At 44.6% G+C, this 23,725-nt stretch overlaps 1 protein-coding gene across 4 annotated transcripts in view; it reads right to left on the minus strand.

Annotated features, from left to right (window-relative positions):
* LOC118782700 (arf-GAP with Rho-GAP domain, ANK repeat and PH domain-containing protein 1-like) overlaps positions 1–23,725 on the minus strand; it is a 68,424-nt gene that overhangs the window by 19,846 nt on the left and 24,853 nt on the right. For all 4 annotated transcript variants that reach the window (XM_036536180.1, XM_036536181.1, XM_036536178.1 and 1 more), the window contains exons 4-13: positions 22,742–22,830; positions 22,331–22,443; positions 21,672–21,830; positions 20,116–20,185; positions 19,578–19,698; positions 18,851–19,038; positions 14,578–14,684; positions 12,302–12,501; positions 11,860–11,945; positions 11,265–11,447 (exon numbers count right to left, since the gene is read on the minus strand). In XM_036536180.1, the coding sequence (XP_036392073.1) occupies positions 11,265–11,447; positions 11,860–11,945; positions 12,302–12,501; positions 14,578–14,684; positions 18,851–19,038; positions 19,578–19,698; positions 20,116–20,185; positions 21,672–21,830; positions 22,331–22,443; positions 22,742–22,830 (1,316 nt within the window). The remainder of the gene's footprint in view (positions 1–11,264; positions 11,448–11,859; positions 11,946–12,301; positions 12,502–14,577; positions 14,685–18,850; positions 19,039–19,577; positions 19,699–20,115; positions 20,186–21,671; positions 21,831–22,330; positions 22,444–22,741; positions 22,831–23,725) is intronic.

Raw genomic sequence — 23,725 nt, forward strand, 5'->3', positions numbered from 1 at the left:
CTAGCTGACTGCTTCTTCCCTAAATAGTTCTTGCATAATTTGGAGCTGTGCTTTGGGTCATCGTCCTGTTGTAGGAGGAAACTGGTTCCAACCAAACGCTGTCCACAGGGTATGGCATGCCATTGCAAAATGGAGTGATAGCCTTCCTTCCTCAAGATCCCTTTTACTATGTACAAATCTCCCACTTCACCACCACCAAAGCAGCCCCCAGACCATCACATTGCCTCCACCATGCTTAACAGATGGCGTCAAGCACTCCTCCAGCATCTTTTCATTTGGTCTGCGTCTCACAAATGTTTTTCGTGATCCGAACACCACAAACTTAGATTCGCTTGTCCATAACACTTTTTTCCAATCTTCCTCTGTCCAGTGTCTGTGTTCTTTTGCCCACCTTAATCTTTTCTTTTTATTGGCCAGTCAGATACAGCTTTTTCTTTGCAATTCTGCCTAGAAGGCCAGCACTCTTCACTGTTGACGTTGAGAATGGTGTTTTGCGGGCACTATTTAATGAAGCTGCCAGTTGAGGACCTGTGAGGTGTCTGTTTCTCAAACTAGACACTCTAATGTATTTGTCCTCCTGCTCAGTTGTACACCAGGGCCTCCCACTCCTCTTTCTATTCTGGTTAGAGCCAGTTTGCGCTGCCCTGTGAAGGGAGTAGTACACAGCGTTGTACGAGATCTTCAGTTTCTTGGCAATTTCTCGCATTGAATACCCTTCATTTCTCAGAACAAGAATATACTGACGAGTTTCAGAAGAAAGTTCTTTGTCTCTGGCCATTTTGAGCCTGTAATCGAACCCACAATTGCTGATGCTCCAGATACTCAACTAGTATAAAGAAGGCCAGTTTTATTGCTTGTTTAATTAGCACAACAGTTTTCAGCTGTGCTAACATAATTGCAAAGGGGTTTTCTAATGATCAATTAGCCTTTCAAAATGATAAACTTGCATTAGCAAACACAACGTGCTGTTGGAACACAGGACTAATGGTTGCTGATAATGGGCCTCTGTACGCCTGTGTAGATATTCCATTAAAAACCAGCTGTTTTCAGCTACGAGAGTAATTTACATTAACAATGTCTACACTGTATTTCTGATCAATTTGATATTATTTTAATGGACAAAAATTTTGCTTTTCTTTCAAAAACAAGGAAATTTCTAAGTGACCCCAAGCTTTTGAACGGTAGTGTATATGAAATTCATATATGAATCTGACGTTTAGAGCACTATTACATTATATTTTATAGTCAATCTGTTTTTATGCTAGGAACAAATTGCCCTCTGTGCACAGGTTTATTACTGGTGCAGTGCAATATTCCCAGATTACACTACTCACAAGCATCTCTAGAAAAAGTCCCCCCACAAATGGCAACTGTTACCTGTATGTGTCCACAGGTGTACACGCATGTGCTAGTATACATGTTCATATCTATGTAATTAAGTAAAGATATATTTATATTTTAGGCGTACGCACAGTATACATTGGAGGTTGCTTACTGCACCCAGCATAGCAGTCACAACTTCCAAGTGTCACTGTCAAATACAGCAAAATGTTTTCAAAATTATATGTAAATCTTTTGTACCCAATTCCTTTCTATCCTGAGCTGCCAAATCCTTTTATTTTATTAGCCATTTTCAGGTTCTCTCAGCGAGCTCACCACATTCCCAGCACCCCCCAGTCTAACATTTTAAGTACTTTACTTCACAGGACTGAAAATAGCATTATCAGTCAGCATCAATCCAATTTGTAATAGATGTTTTCTTTCCCTTCACATTCACTTCAGGGAACAGACAACAGGCTCCTGCAGGTAGGTTTGCTACCCATGGTGTACCTGTTTGTATTATGTGAAGTGTAACATCACCAATGTAACTAGTGTGGTCTGAGTAGGAATTGAATCAGTGACCTTCACAACTAGGGGACAGGGCAAAGCACTAGGCTACCGCTGCGAAGACGTGAGTCAAGTCAAACACAATAGCTATTTCAAGTAGATATCAAAAGCACATTTAACCGCATATCAACTGCAGAGCAGATGCTTATCTTTATTAACAGCAGCAAATGTACTCATATCAGAAACAAAGGCAAACACAATGAGGGAGGAATAAAACAGTGTAATACACATCAAAGCAGTCAAACTCCATTTTTAATACAGAGTAGGACTTATCTGATAGTCATACTTAGACAATGCCAACAGTGGCATTTGTAAAATACGAACAGCAATATGACCGAAATCTTTCAAAGATACAGAAACAGTACTCTCGGTTATTCAACCCCTGCAGCCAAATACAGCATCCTATTGGTCCACAGAGACTAAGCCCGGCTTTTACTTATTTTATACTAATATCTGACTCAAACCTAGTGATTATATCATGAAGTTTTCTTTTTTATATAACTTTTGCATGAGAAGAACTAACTGAGCATTAAAATGACAATTAACATTAGTACATTAATAAAATGACCATATTTACAACAAGGACTTTTTGTTATTGTTCACCAGTGGAGACATCAGTTGGAGCAAAGTAAACTGCAATACGGTTGTTGTGAAACTTGTCATCATTGAGTAACTACCAACACTGCAATAGGAGGCCCAGACTTGACTCTAGGGCTTAATGCAGTGCTTCAGAAACAGTCTCCAAACCACAGCTGTAAGCATTTCATGCACCTGAGCTAAATTATGCATTTTGACTGGTCCATTTAACCCTGAGGAGGAGGAAAAAGCTGCAACTTTTGTATCATTTGGACACCCATATGGCATTAGGCAGAAACACAGTAATCCTTACACCAGTTTAACGCCTTTTGGCAGAAATGGTCACAGCCCTCATCTCTGTGGCAACAGCACTGTTACTGTAACACTCCATTTGTATGGTGACTCTGTTCCCTATTTAGACATGTCCATGTCTAATTAGAGGTCATTAAACCTACACAAGAGCCTTTACATCTGTTAAAGCGCACGCCAGGTAATAACTTACCACAGGGCAAGGCCCCTCAAACATTAATCACAGTATAATAGCTGCCATATAACTTTATAGACTTTATCTCCAAAGCAATTAAGCTACAACCATAAAAAAAATGAATCAAATTGCACCCACACGGACCTAAAAATTTGCAGCTGAAACAGCCCTAAGCTGAAACAGTCCAGCCTCGTCTGCTAAGACCCCACCCCAAGCAGCTACTATCTCCCTTTCTGATAAAAATGATTCCTTAGAACTGCTGAACAGACTAGATTCTCAAATTATCTGCTCCATCAACAGAGTAAACTGAACTAATGCAATGAGCGCTGAGTGGAGACCTACCAGCTGGTGTGTGTGTATGTGAATGTGCGTGAGTGTGGGACTGTGACTGTGTGTGCGTATGTGTATGTATGAGTGTGAGTTAGCGTGTGAATTAGTGCAAGTGTGTGTGTCTCTCACACTTCCACCCAGGTGTCTCTGAGCTCCCAGGGCATGCTGTCTGCGCAGCGCCATGGAAACCTGCCCTCAGAGCCCAGGCGTTAGCCTGCGCTAATCCCCGGAGTCTCCCCCGTGGGCGCACCTCCTCGGCCCGCAAGCGGCACACCCCATCATGACGGATGACTCCATCGCCCGGCGGGCTCTGCGGCCGCCCTCGGGGAGGAACAAGCGAGAGCAGACAGGGGCCAACCTGGCAGAGCAGCCAGACAGACAGAGGCCCTCTCTCGAGAGGCGCAGACGGGACATTTGTGTAGGGGGTGGGGGCTGGGGGAAGAAAAAAAAAAAAAAAAAAACAGGGGCAAGACCAATCGCTGTAGCAGATGATCGCATGCCGTTCATTCCCACTGCCCCCACAGAGCCTCCCTGCGGACAGCTATAAATCACGCACGAGCCGTGGGTAATGGACCCGAGATGATTCAGCCCTGGCAAAGCCTATCATTAAACAAAAGGTCAGGGTCCCCCCCCCCATTAGTTATCATTTGACTCACAGTCAGCTGATTCAATACAAACAGAGCTCCAGAAGGACAGACAAAGGAAGCAATTAACTGCTGTGATCAGACTCCCGACCAGATCAGCGCCTTTATTAAATATGAAACCTCACTTCCAGCAGCACCCACCTCTTGTCAGACCCCCCCCTCCATTCCAAGCAACCACAACCTTGCTTGCTTTTGAAGACCAGTAATGTCTGAATGAATTAAATACTCAAACAAGGACCCAAACACAGGTAGCAGGTAAAACCTGAGCACATGGCACAACACTGAGAGAAGTGGCCATGTTCAATCACATGACCGGGAGATCAGACATGTACACAACCCCTACTGTCCCACCCACGTCCAAAGGGAGCTCCAGCTTTCCTCTGTGGAAAGTGTAAAAGCGTGAAGAGCAAATCCATTGCGTTCAGCCGTGACAGACAGCCGTTCAGATGCAGGACTGCAGAGCGATGCCCCAACTGCAGCGTGTCTGAACACTCTGCTTGTGTATAGCAGGGAAGCTGGCAGAGAGTCCAATCAGAAAAAACGAGATCAAGTTTGTTACAGACAGGAAGACCATGTCTATGGACTAAGTATTTCAAGATCCCTCCTCTCAGACGAGAAATCCCTGTTCACAACATCTGCTGCCGATATGATGACTAACACTAAAATAATACGGCACACATTGGGAGGCAGCCTGAACTCTTGCACAATATCTCCGGAGCAGTGCTTTTCCAGAGCCAAATCCACCTCTTACTAAGGGTGTGCCCCTAAAAAAAAATCCAGACATTTTTAAACAGCTTGCGAGATGAAAGGGCCCACATCACGCATTGCGATTTTTCATAATTACGGCACTTGGAGCTGATTTCACCGAGACCCAGACCCCGGGGAGGGCCAGTCCTCATTTTCACATGGAGATTAGAGCGTCTGTAACGCCACCGTCTGTAACACATTCCCTAGGTTAGCTCACGCCATTAGAATGCGCAGCGTCGATTCGCAGGAGAGACAGGTGGCCTGCCGAAAACGTGAGCGGATGGATCTCGGATATTTCCGACTGAGAGGCTGGCACCACCTCAGGGCAACACAGGGAGGCCTATTCCACTATTCCCAGCTGCGTCTCAGTGGGTTTACTGTACAGAGGCGGGAAACTTGTCACTTTCAGCCAGAAAAGGAGAAAAGAAGAGGATAGAGCTAACGTCGTAGCCCTGCCAAGAAGCAGTCAGACCAAAGACAATACCGCAGTATTTATTCACAGACAATGTCAGATTCTCTTTAGTAGATTACTCCTACCCCCACTACGGATAGAATGAGTGACATCAATTCAAACAGGCAAAAACAGTGCACTCTCCCTTTCCAGAAAAAAGAAAAACTCAAATAAACCATTTCCAAACATGCCCTCGTTCGCAAACAAACTCATAAACTGCTTTACTGCCAGCCATGCCCAAAACATATCAATTATCTTACATGCCAAACATCAATGGAAAACTGCAGAAAGCGACTTGGACAGAATGTTTTCCCGTTCCAAACTCAAGCTGTGTACTTGGAGTCTTGTAAAAACACATACGCAAGGAAAATCACTCTTAAGTTTCTGGCAAGGTAAAATGTAAATCAATAAATAAATACCCTACAGTCTCTGGCAAACAGATTATTTTTTTGATGTGACCCATTGTGAATAGGCACTCAGCCACTATGCAAAAGCCTAACGACAATTACAGAAATGTGCAAAAAGGTCCTTGAAATTCTACATTTTGAGAAAAGTTACTTTTCTGTGGGGAAAATGGGGGCTATCACAAACAAGGCAGTCCATTGAAAAGGTGACACTCTAGCCTTGTCTAAACAAAGGATGCTTCGAGCTGGTCAGACGTACACCCATTCACCCACAATGCGTTTCTGAGATACTGTACACAGATGGGCGTGTGACCCGACTACCTCCTGGACCAGCCCCAAAACTAGCCCAGCGCCACGCACACACTTGTCCTCAAAATCAACTGTGCAAGAGCTGTGACTGCAGACGACGAGAGAGACATTTACAGGGCAGTCAGCAATCCGGGCGCCCTGCGAGTCACTCCAAGCTCCCTCTAGCACACACACAAACTCACACATATATACAAAACACATACAAACACATACACACACACACACACACACACACACACACACACACTCCGCTCCTCAAAACCACTCACCCATGAGGAGTGTCTGCAGGACAGTGAAGTGTTCCTCGGACACAGAGAGAGGACCCGGGCACACCGGGAGGACCATGCACGCCCCAGTACAGTCCCAGGCACGGAGCAGAGAGAGACACGGCGGCAGCCCTGAAACCCTCAGCCAGAGAATGAGAGGCTTTTTTCCAGCCCCACTTGGCCAAACCCAAACAATGGGGTGGGGGCAGGGGAGGGAGGCTCAGAGGCACATTCCTGCAGAGGGCTGGTGATGTCACAGAGAGAGGGGGCGGAGCCCTCCGTAGTTGGATAAACAAACCAGCGTGCGATCAGGTCGGGAGTGTGAAGCTCCCCGCCAGGGTGTCACATTTCTGCCTCCCCGAGGCCTGGCCGTGCGGGAAAGCACTTCCCAGCGCTGCTGAAAGGCAAGCCCTTCCTGGTGACTGGGGAGAGAGATCTCCAAGGAGCAGGCAGGACTGGTGCAGTGATTCGGAAGGGAGGGGGGGCGGGAGGGTGGCGATGGAGAGAGAGTGGGGGAGTGGGGGGCCTTAGCCGGAGAACAAAGGCTGCATTTAGTCCACGACAAGCGGATGATGTATCCTCTGGACTGCTTTTTTTATTTAAAGTAGCAGTTCACTGTTTCAATCTGTATGCTGCCTTTTTTTTTTTGTTTTGTTTTTTCAAACTTCCGTCTTGCACGCATTTTCCATACATTCCACTGCCTGTACTCTGGCCTTCAAGTCGAGGCACATTCCATGCAGTGGCTTTCTGATCACGAGGAGCACTTCGTTTGAAATGGAATCATTTGGATAGAGCAGATCTATGTCTTCAAAATGGATAAAAATTGGGACTTTTCACTAAAAATAAATGAAGTTATAAAAAAGTATAGGTTAAAAAAAAAAAAAAACACAGCACCCAAAAGGTCTACTGAAAGAGACTGCTTCAATGAATGACTCCATTGATTTCCCTGGTGTTTTGGCTGGGGAGCAGTCCGAGTGCCCCAGTTATGATGAACAGATCGCAGTAAATTTTGTTTTTATTAGCTGAGCCTCTCTGCAGGTGGCCTTTGACTCTCAGAGGCCTGCTTAATGCCAGCTCGCACCCAGATCTCTGCAATGTATTTGCACACAAGAAGATCACTTGATCATGAAATGCACAATCAGAAAAAAAAAACACAAAAAAGTGCCACATTAAGAGCAGCTTTCCAACACTCCAGCACATATTAGCAAAGACCGACCATGGAAATTCTTGTGAACTGGCTCACCCTTCACACAGCTACCTATTGCTTTGCCAACTGACCAGTCCCCACTTGTCACCACCATCAGCGCTACCTTCAAAGTGCCTGTTGTCACGAAACCTGCCACGGTGTGGAGTAAGGATTAGAGCACCGAGTCTGTCAACAGAGGGTTATGGGGTGAGATCCAGGTGGGCCATAGGCCTGTAGCCACTATGAGGAGGGAACATCGGTTCCTGCACTGACCTCACAGAGGCTCACCCATATGAATGCTAGTCATACCGGACAAGCAAGCAAACAGCCAAGAGACCAAGTGAAACGAGATGCCATTCCTGGAAACAATGCAGCACACACATTTAGACACAGTTACCTCTGTGTGCTTCTCACACTGCTCTAGCACTGGCAGAAACTGGGTTAGGGGGTAATAAGTCCTGGATCTGGCCCAGCTCTCAGGTCTCCAGCACTGAGCCATTCACCACTGTTCACTGTTTGTCCACAAAACCACAAAGCTGGACCAGGAAACACTTTACTTCATGGTTTCTGCACTCACTGGGACAAAGGCTGTCGCTCTTACAAGCAAAGGAGGAAGTTGCCATCATCTGTGCTGCCTCTATGTGGAAAAACAAACCCCGACCACTAGCTTGATAGCACCAGCTCAGATTTTCCCCTCTTCCCGTCATTGTGTCCGTGTGCTGCATGGGAGGGGAAGAGGCGGAGCAGCGCAGACGCTAGTCGGAAGCGCCTTCATGGTTCAGGGGTTCCTTTACCAGCCACGCCACCACACAAACCGCTAACCTGGTGACCTCAAAGTCATGCACGGTGAGAGGAAGTGCAGCAGACTCAGTAGGCAAAGTCCCAGAAAGAGCAAAGAGAGACAGAGAGAGAGAGAAGAAAGCATGCAGACAGGAGGAAAGAGAGAGCGCCTCATGTAGGAAGAAGAAAGAGATACAAAGAAAGGGAGAGATAAAGAAAGGTAGACACAGAAACAGTGAAAGTCAGCCCCTCCCCCTTCGCTCACCAGCAAAGACAATTCAGTGTTATGGGTCCCCCCCCCACAGGAAACAAGTTTACTCATCCAGATCACATGTCTGTGTCACATGTTCAGGCTAAACTGAAAGAGAAAGCTCTCCCCAAAACCGCACAACCCCAACCAAGCATCAACGTGCTAGTGTTCAGGTGCAGGAAATCCCATCAAGCCTCATGCCAACCATTATATCAAGTATTGAGATATATGTGAAAGTGCTTTACCTGACACCATTCAATTTACTTCCTATTTCCTCCTAATGTGTCACTTAGGTATGACACAAGGTATGAGAAACTCATTCCGTTTCTTAAATGCCATTCATAGCCAGTACAATCCCTTCTGCATACTCTGCTTTATTTATCTCGGTCAGTGGAATGGTTGCTCACATTAAAACCCGTACGTGCCAACAGTTGTCTGCAATTACAAATGTCTTCAAAACAATTCCAGCAATCACTTATTATTTATTTTGTCATTTTTATTACTATTATTTTACACAGGACATCATATCTGTTTTACAGCTGTAACAGTAACACATCGTCATTGGAGAAATTAATGGGGAAAACTAGGAGAACTAGACTACTTCCTGCCAAGAATGCATTTTCAACAGAATTCGTTGCAAGTCCACCTCCCTGGGAGAGTGCTAGCAATGAAATGCCTAAGATTCACTTGCACCTCACACGAGCCAGAGCATCTGCTTTCTGGGCGCAAACAGAGGCGCATTCAGACACCGTGGTGCTATGTGCCTGTAGTCCTTGAGGAAGTAAGGAAAAGCGTTCTCACACTGACCTGAGCGCCGGCCTGCCTACAGCCCCGATGAAGCAGCCCTGGCAGCTCAGTGCTGGTGAACCGCACAGTCACCTGATACAGCAACAGCAGGGACAAAGACCCGAGCGCGACATGAGGCCTACGGTGATGTGTTACCCCTCCACTCTTAGTCTGGTTGTTTTTTTTTTCTTTCACAGCAATCTGCTCTTCCCAGCAGCCCTCATCAACCATGTCAGCACACAATGAAATCCTCCCACAGAGAGCCGCAGAGCACTGCCACCCTCATTAAACCCCCATGATTCACATTCTCTGAGCCCCCTCACGCCAGCGTAATCTCCCTGCGCTTTTCCCGTACTCTCGTTCCTCATGTGAAGCAGGCGCAATGCTACTCTTTTGTGCCGTGCTAAGAGGGTTTAACCTACATTAACAGTGACTAAAGGTCTTACACTCTTGTATGGGCTCTGAACATGACTGACCTTTCATTCCTCCACAATAGGGATAGACACTGTGGTCTCTGTGTACATAGAGCTGAACTGGGACACAAACCAGTCACACAGGTCACTGTGACATTTGTGATAAGGCAGTAATGATTCAATGCACTATCAATTATTCAGAACAGGGTGTGTAACAACAAGTACACATTATAGCTATGTGGTTGATATCCCCACACATACTCAAATCCCTGTTAACATTCTCCTTGGGCTCTGAGAACCGTTAAGGCTGGCAGAGATATGCTCTCTTCTCAGTGTCACGGCTTTCCTTCTGCAGCAGTGTTTTAATACAGAGACAATCACAGTTAATTATTTTTCCTTGTTTAAATAATGCCTATACAGTACAGCCCAGTGCTGCGCGCAACAGAGAAAGAAGTTCCCCCCTAGACTCAGGACAAGTGTAGGATTGGTTCTCTTATCCAGGGGCATGTATTTTGCTCAGCAAAGCAATCATATCTCTCAAATGACCACGTGGACAGCAATGGCTACATGTCAAACCCACAGCAAACCTACTTCCATTACATCTGGAACAGCTAGCTTTAATTTTCCTGGAAGCATCTTTTTGCATAACAGGACTTCATGCAAACTTATTTTCCTAGCAATTCGGTGTACAATCAATTTACAATCAATCTAATCAATTTCTAAACAGTAAGAAATCTTTACTATACAACCCTTCCTTTCATGCAACCAATACAAATTCAAACAGGCATTGCTTATAATTTGGTCTCCTATACCTCAGTGGAGTCAGGAGTGTCCGGTAAGCATCCCTGTGTGCTGTTTCAAATAAGGTACTCTACTGTTGAGGCACATAGAATAATACTGAGAATTTACTGCACAAAGTCAAATCAAAGAGAGAATACTATTTCATGTGCTGTTTCTTAACAAAACTTGTATTGAGGAGCATATCATTTCAATGAATAAAACAAGTAATATGTGTATGTCTCCTCTTTGAGGAGTTCCTTCCATGAGAACACAACCTTTCAAAGTTTGTGGCTTTAAAGAAGTGATTTCACAGATTTTTGACCCAGCACCAGATTCCCTCAGTATTCCCCACTGAGTTACATTATTTTAACTGTGCACTACTGTTAAAGTCTTTTTAACCTGAATTTGAAGCTAAATGTCATATATATATATGCCTCACTATAAAGCTAAAGTGGCAGCCCTGCATTGGCATTTTGCAATCAGTATATAAACAACACAGGACATGCTCCATGGAATCCTGGTGAACGATGCAGATGTAGGAGGAAAACACCCAATTCATTGTAGCAACTTCACTTCACACTATCTCCAAACTGAAAAGTTGCTAGATTTGTCAATTGTCAATTCCAGAAAAAATGACAATGCCAGTCCACAAAGCCATGACATACAGCAACATATCACTGTTGATAACAGTTACATTAAGTTTGCTGTTGGTGAATGCACACTAAAAACTACATTCATGGAATGCAGGATGGCTTAGTCAATGTTTCAATGAAGCACCACGCTGGAACAGAGGCTATGTTGTGGACTCCATACATAAAAGCTTTTCATCTATATACAAAAAGAGGAAAATATACACATATACGAAAAGAACAAAAGATGTTTAGCCAAGACAAGCAAATATAATGCAGGATGTAGTTAGCTGGATTCCCTTTCTGACAGAGGGTCTGGATCGGACAGACAGGAAGCCTTACGTTATCAAGCTCCTGCTGATTGCCAAAGAGCTGATGGTAGCGCCGGTACTTTCCCTCGCGGTACTTCGCAGTGATGAATCGCCTTCGCTCTTCGCTGCAGCTGGCCGGAGACAGGGCCTCGCTTGGGGGGACATTTGCTGCCCAGAAGAGGTTCGCTCGCTCGTTACCTAGCAACAGGAACAGCTGAGGAACAGGAAGATCACAGTGAGATGATATAGGGCAGTCAGAGCAGAAGCTAGTTTGATTAAAGTACAGCAAACATTCAAATACAACAGCTAGCTGGCCTATTTCAGTCAATCTTCCAAAAAGGAGACTCATAAGGATCATTTTTAGGCTGTAACTATTGGTACTGAACTGAAAATACCATTTGAAATACACACTGTGCGGAAATATGGTTACTACTAAAAGAAGGAAACAAATTAACAGCAAAAGTTAATCTCATTCTTGATCTCAGAATGTGTTCGCTGATCGGCACATGACACCATATTGGTGCTTGATGCATATGCCATACATGCTCTCACAGCTTAGTTCTCTTGTGCAGAACCGCAACCATAAACAAGTAATGCTGGCTTTTCCCTGTCTCTGTCCCACCTACCTGAATAAGCTCATCTGTCCACACTTTTTTGTCCATTTTTAGACTCCGTACTTTAGAGATGCTAGGTCCAAGTCCACGATGCTCCCCTGGAAGAGGAAGGGTAGACATAAAAGAAAACTGGAACACTAATTATGCTGAAGCATTTTACTTCCCGTCAAAACTAAATTAATAAGTTATTTTAACCAGACTGAACTGCTCCTACAAATATCCACTGATGAGCGCAAGAAGTGACCTCAGTGCAAGTTAAATTTAGAGTGTTCTCTTTACAGTCTCAGGTGGAAGCAGTCACAGTCTACAGTTACAGGGCTCTCCGGTAGTTAGGCTTACAGGGTTAATAGTGGAAGCCATGTGTTCAGGGCTCTCTGTAGATGCCTAGGTTACAATGTTCTCTGTAGAAACTCAAATGTTGCCTTTGGTTATAGTGTGGGTCGAGCTGCCTCACCTGCACAGCGTTTACAGAACACCACACATAGGTTGATGGCAGCCCACTCGGGTTTGGCAGCGCCGCAGTCGGCGCAGAATCCGTTGGACTCTTCAGACCAGATCTTCTCGGCCACCTCATAGTTGGACAGGGCCTCCCCGATGGAGTTCGTCATGGCCTCAACCCACTCCTCCTTCTGCTGGTCAGACTCTGCAACAAAGCTGTATTGCAGAAACACAGTCACACACAGGGAGACCACCACAGCCACAATTACAGCAGAAGGAGAGAGAAGGAGATACAAGAGAGACACACACAGGCACAGCTACTACATGGAAAATATGGCTGCATCTCAGTGAGCGAGAGAAGTGTAAGTACAGGTCCATACATACTTCATGTGATGTCAGATACATACTTGAGGACTTGATTAATGCTAACTGAAGCAAGTGGACTACCTATATATTGTACCAAAGAGTGGCCCTTGTAAATATAGCTTTACTGCAGGGCAGGCTATTGGTAAGAAAAAAAATTGTTTTCCAGCTCTTGACAAATACCACTTGACAACCACATAAATATTACAGTCATTTGGTTTGGTGTAGGCCTCAAAATCTAGCCACAAAGTCCTCTGTCATAATTTCAGTTTACTTCTAATTAAGTTTGAATTAGTCAGCCTGATGCAATCATTGTTTTGAGAATGTGTGCACGACACATTCATTCATGCAGTAAATATTGAATACTGGTTAAAAAAAGTTTTTCCACTGTGCTTAAATTGAACATCAAGAGGAAGCTCCTGTTTCTCGTTTGGGACACCCTCAACAACATGACTGGGCACCATTTTGAAGGGAAGTGCTTAGGACAAGTGAGCAAAAATGCAGTTTTGAGCTACAGCCCACTTAGCCATAATTACAAAAGTACAGTCACACACATGCATAACTAATACAGGGAGACCACGACCATTTTTACAATTACACTGTAAAAATTGTACATTTTTTCAAAACCCTCTCAGACACAGACATATTACTGACCACGCTAGGCGAGAACACATGAAGTACTTGTAGTTCACAAGCTCACAATGACACAACCTGAAGGACATGGCAAGGCCAAGGCCTTAAAACTATCTGTGGGAAAAACGGTTTGTGTCTTCATTAAGAATGCATTTTGTCAGTTTTCTCCGTTTTATGGCTGTAATTCTGTAGTGGCTGTATTCAGTAATGCAATCAGCGTTGTGGTAACACAGCCCATTTGATCTAACCTGCAGTGAGAGACACAGTTACAGAGACACTGTCACTATGGAAGGGCAAAAGCACATGAGACAGGCAAAAAGACATACACAAGCAGTGTATCCAGTCATATAAAAGGAGAGATTGAGAGAGATGGTGTCAGTTCAGAAAACATGGTAAGCTTAAGGGCACATGCAAAACTCTTCAAAACTTTGCAAGGCACCCTTTCCCCCAGTATGCAAGCAGTGCAGATGGAAAGAGAGCCACTTCACGGGGCAGAGCAGAGGGAACGCGTTCAGATGTCACTGCGTCAGACGCTGGCCTGGAATGGCCTGATGCAGAGCCGCGTGTCCACAGCCTTCCTGTCCCCCTGGGTCAAACAGCACAGGGCCAAACGCACATCCTGTCCAGCTAAACCCACACTGACTGAGGTCACACTCCAGAGGACAAAAGCGCCACTTCTCTCTTTGAGAGGGGATGTGCGCTCAAACAGAATAATGCGATTGTCTGCGTTTTTCACCCTGACAGAGGCCATTCAGAACTCTGCATGGACCACTGGGAAAGAACACTACCTGTTGTTTGCGGAATGACAGAGCGAAGTGAAATCTCCTGCAATATACTGCCCTCACATTTAGAACCGAGGAGAGGTTCAGTGTTTTTAAAACTTTATCCTTGACATTATGTATATACATTTGAGTGACTTGAGTGATCGCTAAATGAATGATTCCAATAACATCAGCAATTACGAAATGGCACAGTTATTGACTCCTCAGCTGACAGATACTGCAGCTGAAGTTGATGACAGGAATTTTAAATGGGAGACAATTATCTGCAACCCTGTAAACCATCATCTCTATTATCTCAACAGCTTAAATGAGAGACCTTCCCTTCCTGTGCCACTGTTAATGTGCAGAGCTCCACATGTGCTTTGTGGACTGTTGCCGTGATTCTCAGACCTCTGCCACATCTCTCCCAGAGCGCATGGACAGGAATAAGCTCAAGTTCAACGGCGCGCCCTGACAAGGATGGGCAGGTCAAACTCACGTAAATCCTCTACAGGGTATGGGAGTAGTCACTCACCTGAATATTCTGTAGGGCGTGGTAAGGTCAAACGCCCTCCTGTCCGTGTCCTTTACATTGCCCACGTTCATGTCAATGGATGTGATGCCAATGCCCAGCCTGTAGTCCTGCAACCAAAAAAATTTGAGAACCTCAGACACTGTAGCAACCATTCAGAAGCTAAAAACATGACAACTTCCCAACCAAGCCAACACCGCAGGAAAAGCCTGCCTTTTCACTTTGAGGTGACAGAGGTCCACCAACAACCAAGCAAGCTTTTAGGAGCTGCATTTCATGCTACCGCTGAGGTGGTATATTGCCACCTCTGAGTAAGCAAACTGTGCAGGGTGACATTACTGGTGAATTACTGGCACAAAGTACAGCCAGCGAATTACTGGCACAACGTTCTAAACCATTTCACATTTCCTCAACAAAAAATGCTTCCTGTTTTTTGTATGAGTGGTAAATCACACTATAGCGATCACTAAATAGATGTTATATTCAGCTGTACTTATTATATTTAATGTTGCTAATTTAAGAAGCTAATTTAAAATAAAATTACCCTCAAAAAGCAAATGTCCATCTCTAAAGATTATTGGACATGCAGTGAGCTGGCTGAATTTATAAAGGGTGCTGTATATTAGATTGATATACAGGAGAGATAATCAATAAGCAATCTAAAACTAAGGGTCTAAAAAAAAGCAATGATGTGGAAAATTGTAAAATTTTAAGGTTCTGAAAACAGAATTACCATGAGAATGGTATGAGGTCGGCAGTTTGCCAGCGTTTAGTCGTCTACTGTAGCCTAGTTTTCCATTTGGCAGTTCGCCCGCCTGTTTGGTTTTGCTTTATGTAATGCAAGACATAAACTTCTTTCATAAGCCACGGGCTGGTGAGCACACTCTAATGTGCCTTTTCATTTCTTACAGAGTCTGGATTTCACAACCAGAGCAGAGTCTTAACGCAATGACTGAAGTGACAGCAGCAGCACCTCAAGAGAGGCTCAGGCCCAACACGCTGTAGTGGCATCACCAGCTGCCCTGTGTGGGAACTCAGCGACCTACTGTTCTTACTCTCATGTGGGTGAGACCTTGTGTTATCTCTCTTTTTGGCTCTGTTTTAGAACCCCTGAATCAGATATTAACTCAAAACAACACATCTGAACACAGGAGGTGCATTTTTTTAAAAAAAAAGGTTAAAAATAACCATTCCAGTCTCCAAATATGTGGTTTATTATGAAGTGGTTACCTGATTTCTATCTATAGGATGTAGACAAAATAATGGAAACACCAAATGATAATAGGGCTTGTATTCTGGAGTAACTAGATCATAATTAAAAAGCCGTCTACACACCATTCATATTAATGTTAATACCAATTACCAATATATTTCTGCTATAAAAATACTTTTCAACACAAACTGTAAATTTCTAAAGCAACAAGAGAGCTAACAAATTTTGAAAGATGTGAAATAATTGGTATTGAATTGCAGGTGTATCATTCACAGAAATAATAAAATTATTTAATGTATCAGTGTCAAAAACGATGAAGGCACAAGGAAAAACTGCATCAGGAACGAGAAACACTGGTCACAAGTCGAAGGGCAGACAGAAACTTAGCAGGACAGGTGCTAAAACCCACAAAACAACGGCCTCAAAAATGACCACCATGAACTGAATTTACACCTCTGTGACCCAGTCTCAAAAAACATCGTGAGTTTCACAAAGCTGATTTGTATGGTAGGGCTGCCATTCAGAAACTGCTTGTAACCATGGGCAATGCACAACACCACATAACCTGGTATAATGACCACGAAAACTGGAAGAAAGGAAGAAACAGAAGAAAGCAATGATGAGTAATGATGATAGTAAAGAAATTCATATAGGCCGGTGAGTTGTGTTTTGACTCATCTTACTATATCTGGAAGGCTTTATGTCTGGAGAAAGCCAAAGCATGCCCTCAGCACACATTGCTTATTCCCAGTTACACACAGTGGTGGATCTGTCATGACCGGGTCCAATTCTTACTCTATATGGTAGAAATACGGCCAGGAAATACAAAGCCATTTTAGGCAACCAGGTGCACCCTATGATGAAAACATTGTTTTGTCAAGATGTTCAGCCCAATGCAAAGTGCTAAACAGATTCAGGAGTGGGTTCATGAACACCAGGATTAAGTCAAACACCCTCCATCTCCACCCTCCATGAACTCCAAAGAACCGGAAGCTCTCCTTCTTGAAGAACGGCCAAATATCCCACTTAAACGGTTCAAAACCTGTGTAACAGCATTCCGAGAGGGACTGAACCCATTCTAAAGGAAGAGGGCGACCCAACCCCTCGCTAGTTCATAAATATTCATATACTGTGTAGCGCTTCTATTATGAAAAAGGGAAACAATTCATTGGTAGCAATGAAGTTACGAATTGTTTTCTAACAGTTTATACAGACATTGGTAGCAATGAAGTTACGAATTGTTTTCTAACAGTTTATACAGACATTGGTAGCAATGAAGTTATGAATTGTTTTCTAACAGTTTATACAGACCTTTAAATTAAGGTGTGACCAAATAGTTCTGCAGATGTTCATTTGCTGCTGCATAAAAGGCCATTCAAGAAGGTTATAAGATTTCACCCCTAAAGACTGAAGATTGGAATCATCCATTACTGCTCAGTCCACAGAGACAGGGTCAATCAATAATATTCTTACTCCACTTCCATGTCCCCTCTCACAGCTACGCTTCTGCGGTAGGGGCAGTAAGTAAAAACACACATTCTTTAAATACCTCCAGAGCTAAAGCTGTCAAAGCAGAGGAAGAATAACTATTAAAAACAGCAGCTCTAACCCGGGACCATGGAGAGGCTGGGAGGGAGGTTTCAGGTTCATCTGCAGGGCTGAAAATCAGAAACATCCCGGACACACACCACAGGAGAACCAGCACCGAGCTGCGTTTCTGCGCTGTGACCGTCTATGGCCACGTGTACATAAGCACATGCACACACACACACACATATATACGCACAGACAAAGAGATACATGGATTTATGTACAAATATATTAACTCCCTCTCACACACACACACACACACACAGGCCACAGCTGCAAAATTCCTTCAGTCCTCATAGTTCTCCACACAGGGAGTGACTATAACAACATCCCCTGATGTGTTTCTTCAAACGAGAGACAGAGATATTACCCTCACTGGGACTGTGCAAGAGTCCTAAATCCTCCCATAGGTCTGAACTTGTCAACCATCAGTTCATTTCAGCTAGACTCTCATGAAGTAATCTGTTGTGCAATTCACACCTGAATGCCTATCACAAAACAAGGCCTGGTTAACACACAGTTGGTCACTCATGTTAGCATTACTCTTTGCAACATGTCCAGGAATGTATAACGCCACTATCATTGCGTTAATGGAGTTTAATTGTGTACATTAATTACTTATCCATGTCTCATGCACAAATATACTGATGTATATGGAAACAAAACACATAACACAGTTAACGTGCTAAATATATAAAAATTCCATAGACATGAAAATTTCTCATTTAAAATTCAGAATTTATGTACTGAATGAGCCACTTAAATGCATGCCAAATTTAATATCCCGCTCATAATTGCAGTTTACAAACCGGCGGCTGTTTGGAGCGGTCTACAACGCAGGAATGCACAGTCTCATGCCGTGGGAGGCAGCAGCCAACTGAACAAACAGAAGTGCAGCATTCCATCGTTTATTCAAATGCATGCAACATTTTTTGATTAGACAAAAATGCAACAACGCGAAGTACTCTGAATCTCAGATTGGGGAATAGAAGACAAGAGCTCAGGTTTAACCTCTGTAAGTGTAATTTTTGCATATGGAGCGCCAAACTCACAATTCCAGCATCGCTGCCCTTAGTTCATAAGCCTTTGCTGTCAGCTGCTGTCACCTTGACAAAGGTTCATCGTACCCTTTGCTAATGGTTGCTGTACACATATATATCTTGCTGTATGAGTCTATGCATCCATAGTAAGAATGGATGCTTCAGTTTAAGATGCTATATGTAGTCATTTCATGTTTAGAAACCCTTCTAACTGGAAAATATTAGCCACCACACAAACACAATCATTGATATGCGCTTTACATTCCAGCATGTCCTATGTATAATGTTCTTATTCATGGCAGTAGTGGGTAAATGTAGTAAACAGTTAAAGTAATACGTCAACATTACTGTGTGCATCTTGACGTGAACAGCAGACAACGCAAACACACATCCAGTTGTAGAGCACGTGGATCATTTAACGGGGGCTGCTGACCTCCATGTTCTTGTAGAGGTAGACCTTGTCCCCGCAGACGACCACGTAGAGCTTGTGGCGCAGGCCTCGGAGCTCCAGGTAGCCCTGCATCTCCGCTGTGGAGGTGCTGGGGTGAACTGACAGCTCCCTGCTGCTGCGCTGCTCTCTGGTCACCTCCTGCAGGACCGACACCCACTCGTTCCTCTCCGCTGAAAAGCACACGAGCATGCGCTACGTCACACACGGCGAGGCAGGTACCGGTGCCGGAAGGTACCGAGGGTTCAGAGGATTTACTCTGTCTATGGCTGTGTTTGAGTGTAAGGGTCATAACAGTAACATTTTTGTGGCCTTACGTGACGCGCAGCCAGTACCACATGCCCCCTTCCCCCAGCCCTAATATCCCACTCCCTCTGCTGGCACCACACCTAAAACTCCGCATTGTTCTCCTGTACTACAGTGCTTATTAAACATTGTAATGCACAAGAGTGACCGCTGACTGCAGTTCTATAAAAAAGTACTCCCGTTGCACAACTTCCTCTAATACCATAATTCCTGCTCCCCTCCGCAGTTTTGTTTGTGAAAGCTTAAGTTACACAACATCCCCTGCTATTTGTACATTGCAGATCTACATGCATGAATGATCCCTCTCCATGAGAGAGATGTCACTCACAGCCAGACTCGTGCCCTGAAGAGCAATGTGTCACTATCTTATCACATTCACACACTAGCACATGACCTCAAAACTCACAGTCACTCTCAGCCCGGAAGACAAATGTCCTGTTGTGTGTCACCACCTCGAATTTCTGGTCCCCAATGTTGGAAATGCTGGTGATTGAGGACGTTGGTATGATCCTCTTTGAGTAGATCTCCTGCAGAATGCACATGCTGAAATTCAACCACCATCAAAACAAGACTCTGAAACAAGACTTTCAACCCTGAAATGGTTATGGAGGTTCATCCTGACAGCAGATTCTAAGCCCTAGTTATTCAGTGCTGTTCACTGAGGGAGATTCTTAACCATAGCTACACAACCCTGGTCCTGGAAAAACATTTGGTCTACAGGTATGTTTTAAAATATTTGAACTGAACCCTGGTTCTGGAGGACCACGCTGTGAGCAGATTCTAAACCCCAGCTATGCAACCGTGGTGATGGATAGCTCTAGAGGCTGTAGATCTGTAAACCACTTGAGGGTTCTCCATAACGGTTCTTGTAGCTGACAGCTGGTCTGTCTTGAAAAAAAAAAAAACCTGCCCACAATCTAAAACACAGTCAGTGGCGTGAAAACCTTATCATTGTCAAAGTATCTCAGATAGTCTGCGTCCAGCTTCACCCAGCGCTTCTGGTATATCAGGGACCTGCAGAGAGACACAAACCAGACAACAGACAGCTTTTCAGCCAGTGCTCTGTCTGGGCACCACAAAGAAACCAGAGGTGGAGAGGTATTCTGACAAGATGGCTTCAGTGTGTCTCTTGGGGCAGACTACACCAAGACGACACATTTTTTTAACATCTACTACTCAACTGAATAAAGGGCTGCCAATCACAGATGATTCATCTTAATTCTTTACTTCCACCTCCAGGCCCTAGAACAATCTATTAAGTGGTTAGTTACTCATGATCAATCACCCTGAATGTAATCTACTAATTTAAGAGATGCAAACAAACAAAAAATGATTTACTTAGAATTACTTACTTACTTTTTAGACACACACACCCCTCCAATTACAGAACATATCCAAATCACCTTGTCAAGTTACAGACCAATAAACCCTGATTAACTGAACCCAGCTGGAACTAAACCCAGTATCTACAGTGGTCCAAGAGGATGGACTAAAGCCTGATTTATGCTTCTGCGTCGAATCGACAGCGCACCCCCGCAGAGCCCTCTGCGTTGCCGCGTACCCCTCCGCCGTCGCATGACGTGCACCTCCAAAAAACTGTAACTTCGTAATTCGTCCAGCAAATTAGATGGTCGCGATTGACCCTTCAGAAACCACACATCCCCTAGCGTTATGGCGGTGAATTGCACAGTGACACAGAGCAACGCATTCAACCCCAACGCAGAACTCCGAAAGGTTCACGACGGCGTCGAAGCGACGGCGGGGGTACGACGCAGAAGCATAAACCAAGCTTAACACAGGCTGGAAGCCCAATGCATTGTTTTTTTGTTTTTTTGGTGGTGGTTGGGGTGGCCATTTATATTCAAGCCCTTCTGTCCGCCATTTAGTAATATCTTAAAAGCACAAGACAGCTCTGATGCACGAAAGCATTAACCAAACTGGCTTCCCCCTCCAACCTACAAGGCGTAACTCACAGTTCTTTTCGCGTTGTTTTTTTTTTTTTTTTTTTTTCCTCCTGAGAGCTTACATCCTCTGCCTGTCTGACCACGGAGTCTGCGCTCTTGCCGTCACAAGGCACACTCCCAGCGTCAGAAAGCCACAGAGCGTACAGCCAGCCAGCAGCACAGCTCAGGGCTATTTAAAGCAGGCGTGCGCTGATGCGGCTCCCTCACAGGCCGTGAGAGAGGGCCCCACCGGCTCTGCTTTAGCCTGCCAGCTGCATTTTAAAGGCGGTGGCCGCCTTAAATTCAGGGAGAGACAGCCAAACTCCCACTTCCTTGTGCTCTCAGGCCAACTGGGAAGTCCCTGATTAACCACCTATTAACCAGTCGCAAGTGATCCACATGTCCATCAAAGCAACTCTGGTCAGCTTCAGCAGAAACTAATTTATAAAATTTATATGATTATATTTCTCATATGTTTGCACTTCTGTCTCCCTTCATAGTAAAGGTGTAAAACATGTCATTCACACTGAGAGAAAAACAGAGGGAGGGGGACATACCCCTGAGGCGGGTTCTTGTCCAACCAGCCCATTTTGATGACAGGGGAGAGATGAGGGGTGGGATCGTGTCGGGTCGCATGGGAGGGGACCCTGCCCACTGAGGGAAGGTAGATGCTCTCCTGGAGTGTGCTCAGCCCATAATCCTGCACAGGCCTCCGGCTGCCACAGAAAAGAGCCAAGAGAGCTGAGGTGACAAGAGGGGTTAACAGCACACACAAAAACTCACACACACACATTTGCATGCACACACTTGCAAACACGTACACACACACACACACACACACACACACACACACACACACAAACTCTCACAAGCAGTCAGAAAGGCTGAAATTGCGCAACACATCACACATCCCAAATTCTTAACATCAACTGATTAAATTTACAGGAATAGGTTCAGTGTGTTTCAGGTTTTTACAGGAATAGGTTCAGTGTGTTTCATCAAAGCAAAGCTCTGACCTTTGAACAGGGGCGTGTGAAAGTGAAATGGTGACTGTAACTCATTTAAAATCAGTGGTCGATAAACAGCACATACCCTGTTTGTGATTAAAATATCTTAGCGCATAAGAAATGCTTCCGGATGTGCAGATGATACAGGGTGGAACCCACATGAAACTTTAGCAGGGCACAACGCCACCCTACAGACAGAACTCACTCACTTGCTGGTTATTGATTCATACTGCGTATCACCCTCGTCGTCCAGGAGCTCATCATCACTACAGAGACTGTTGAAGCGCCGCTGCTCCAACCTCGGCACGGGCAGGAATTCGTCCTATTGGACAACAGACCTGTAAATTAAGCAGTGCTACACAAGACCAATACAAGATCTAATATGATCTGCAATCACACATTTGTCCCACTCAACCCACTTCATCAAAAAAACGACAGGCAAAACAAACTCCGAAAAGCTCCAGTTTAGTCCTCTCAAAGTAGTAAGTCAAACTTGTAAACACATTCCAGCCTGTGTTTAAACTGGACTTGAAATAAGGGTTAGAGACCACAAAAGTTCTTACTGTCAAGCATTTTTTTTTCTCTAGCGGAGACCCACCCACCCACACAAACACACAGACCTTCTCTGCCATGTCTATAGGCTCAAACACGGGGCTGAACAATGGCTCCGGCTCCTCATAGTCCTCACAGCTGTCAATGGAGGCAGATCCTGACAGAGAAATGACAGGGAAGGAATGAACATCAGCCCAACATTCTCAGAAAATACAATACACAAACAAGCCAGCTCATTACGACTTCCTCTACCCGCCCAAACACACATACAGTGCAGAATACTTAAGATTATTATAACCTGGCTCCTCCACCCCAGCACGCACACACACAGAGCTCAGAGTACTCAAACCCACTGTAACGTAACCATCCCATTAACACACACACACCCAGACACACACCCAGACATACACAAAAACACACACAGACTTGAGGTCCGGACAGGAACAGGAAGTCTAAAAATGCACTCAATTCATTATCCACTCCATGTACTTCACTTGACCCAGTTTAACCTTGTCATGGACACTCAGCACACTAGCCAAATCTGGAAAAGGAGAATTCAGGGTAATCAACATTATGGAGGCATGACAAAATCTATGAGGCAAAGTCAGGCAGTGTGTTGACGCTGACGTGTGCTTTGCATAACGCTAGGGATATACAAGCCGAATGGTCAGAGGAGGTGTTAGCACAGTCAGTTGGGATCTGCTGAAAAAAATATGATAAATACTCTCACCAATGGTATCAACAGCAAGTGCTTAAAGACTACATTTGGAGCATATCACAGTGACTACAGGTGATACTCAACCACCAATGGTTTTTGTACCCCCAGCTCTAGAAGAAACTTTCTGGTCTACAGCACCAACACACACATGCACGCGCACACACACACACAGGGCTTGACACAACCAGACTGCGGTGTTGACCAAACAGACAGAAACAGCCAAAGGCAAGGGGCCAGGACTCCCTGATCAGGCCCCATCTCCCCAAAGCCCACCCCCCTCCAGCACAGAGCTGAGCTCACTCCAGTAAGCAGACCGGGGCACAGCAATACAGCA

The sequence above is a fragment of the Megalops cyprinoides genome, chromosome 9 (assembly GCF_013368585.1).
Source record: "Megalops cyprinoides isolate fMegCyp1 chromosome 9, fMegCyp1.pri, whole genome shotgun sequence".
Classification (NCBI taxonomy): Eukaryota; Metazoa; Chordata; class Actinopteri; order Elopiformes; family Megalopidae; genus Megalops; species Megalops cyprinoides.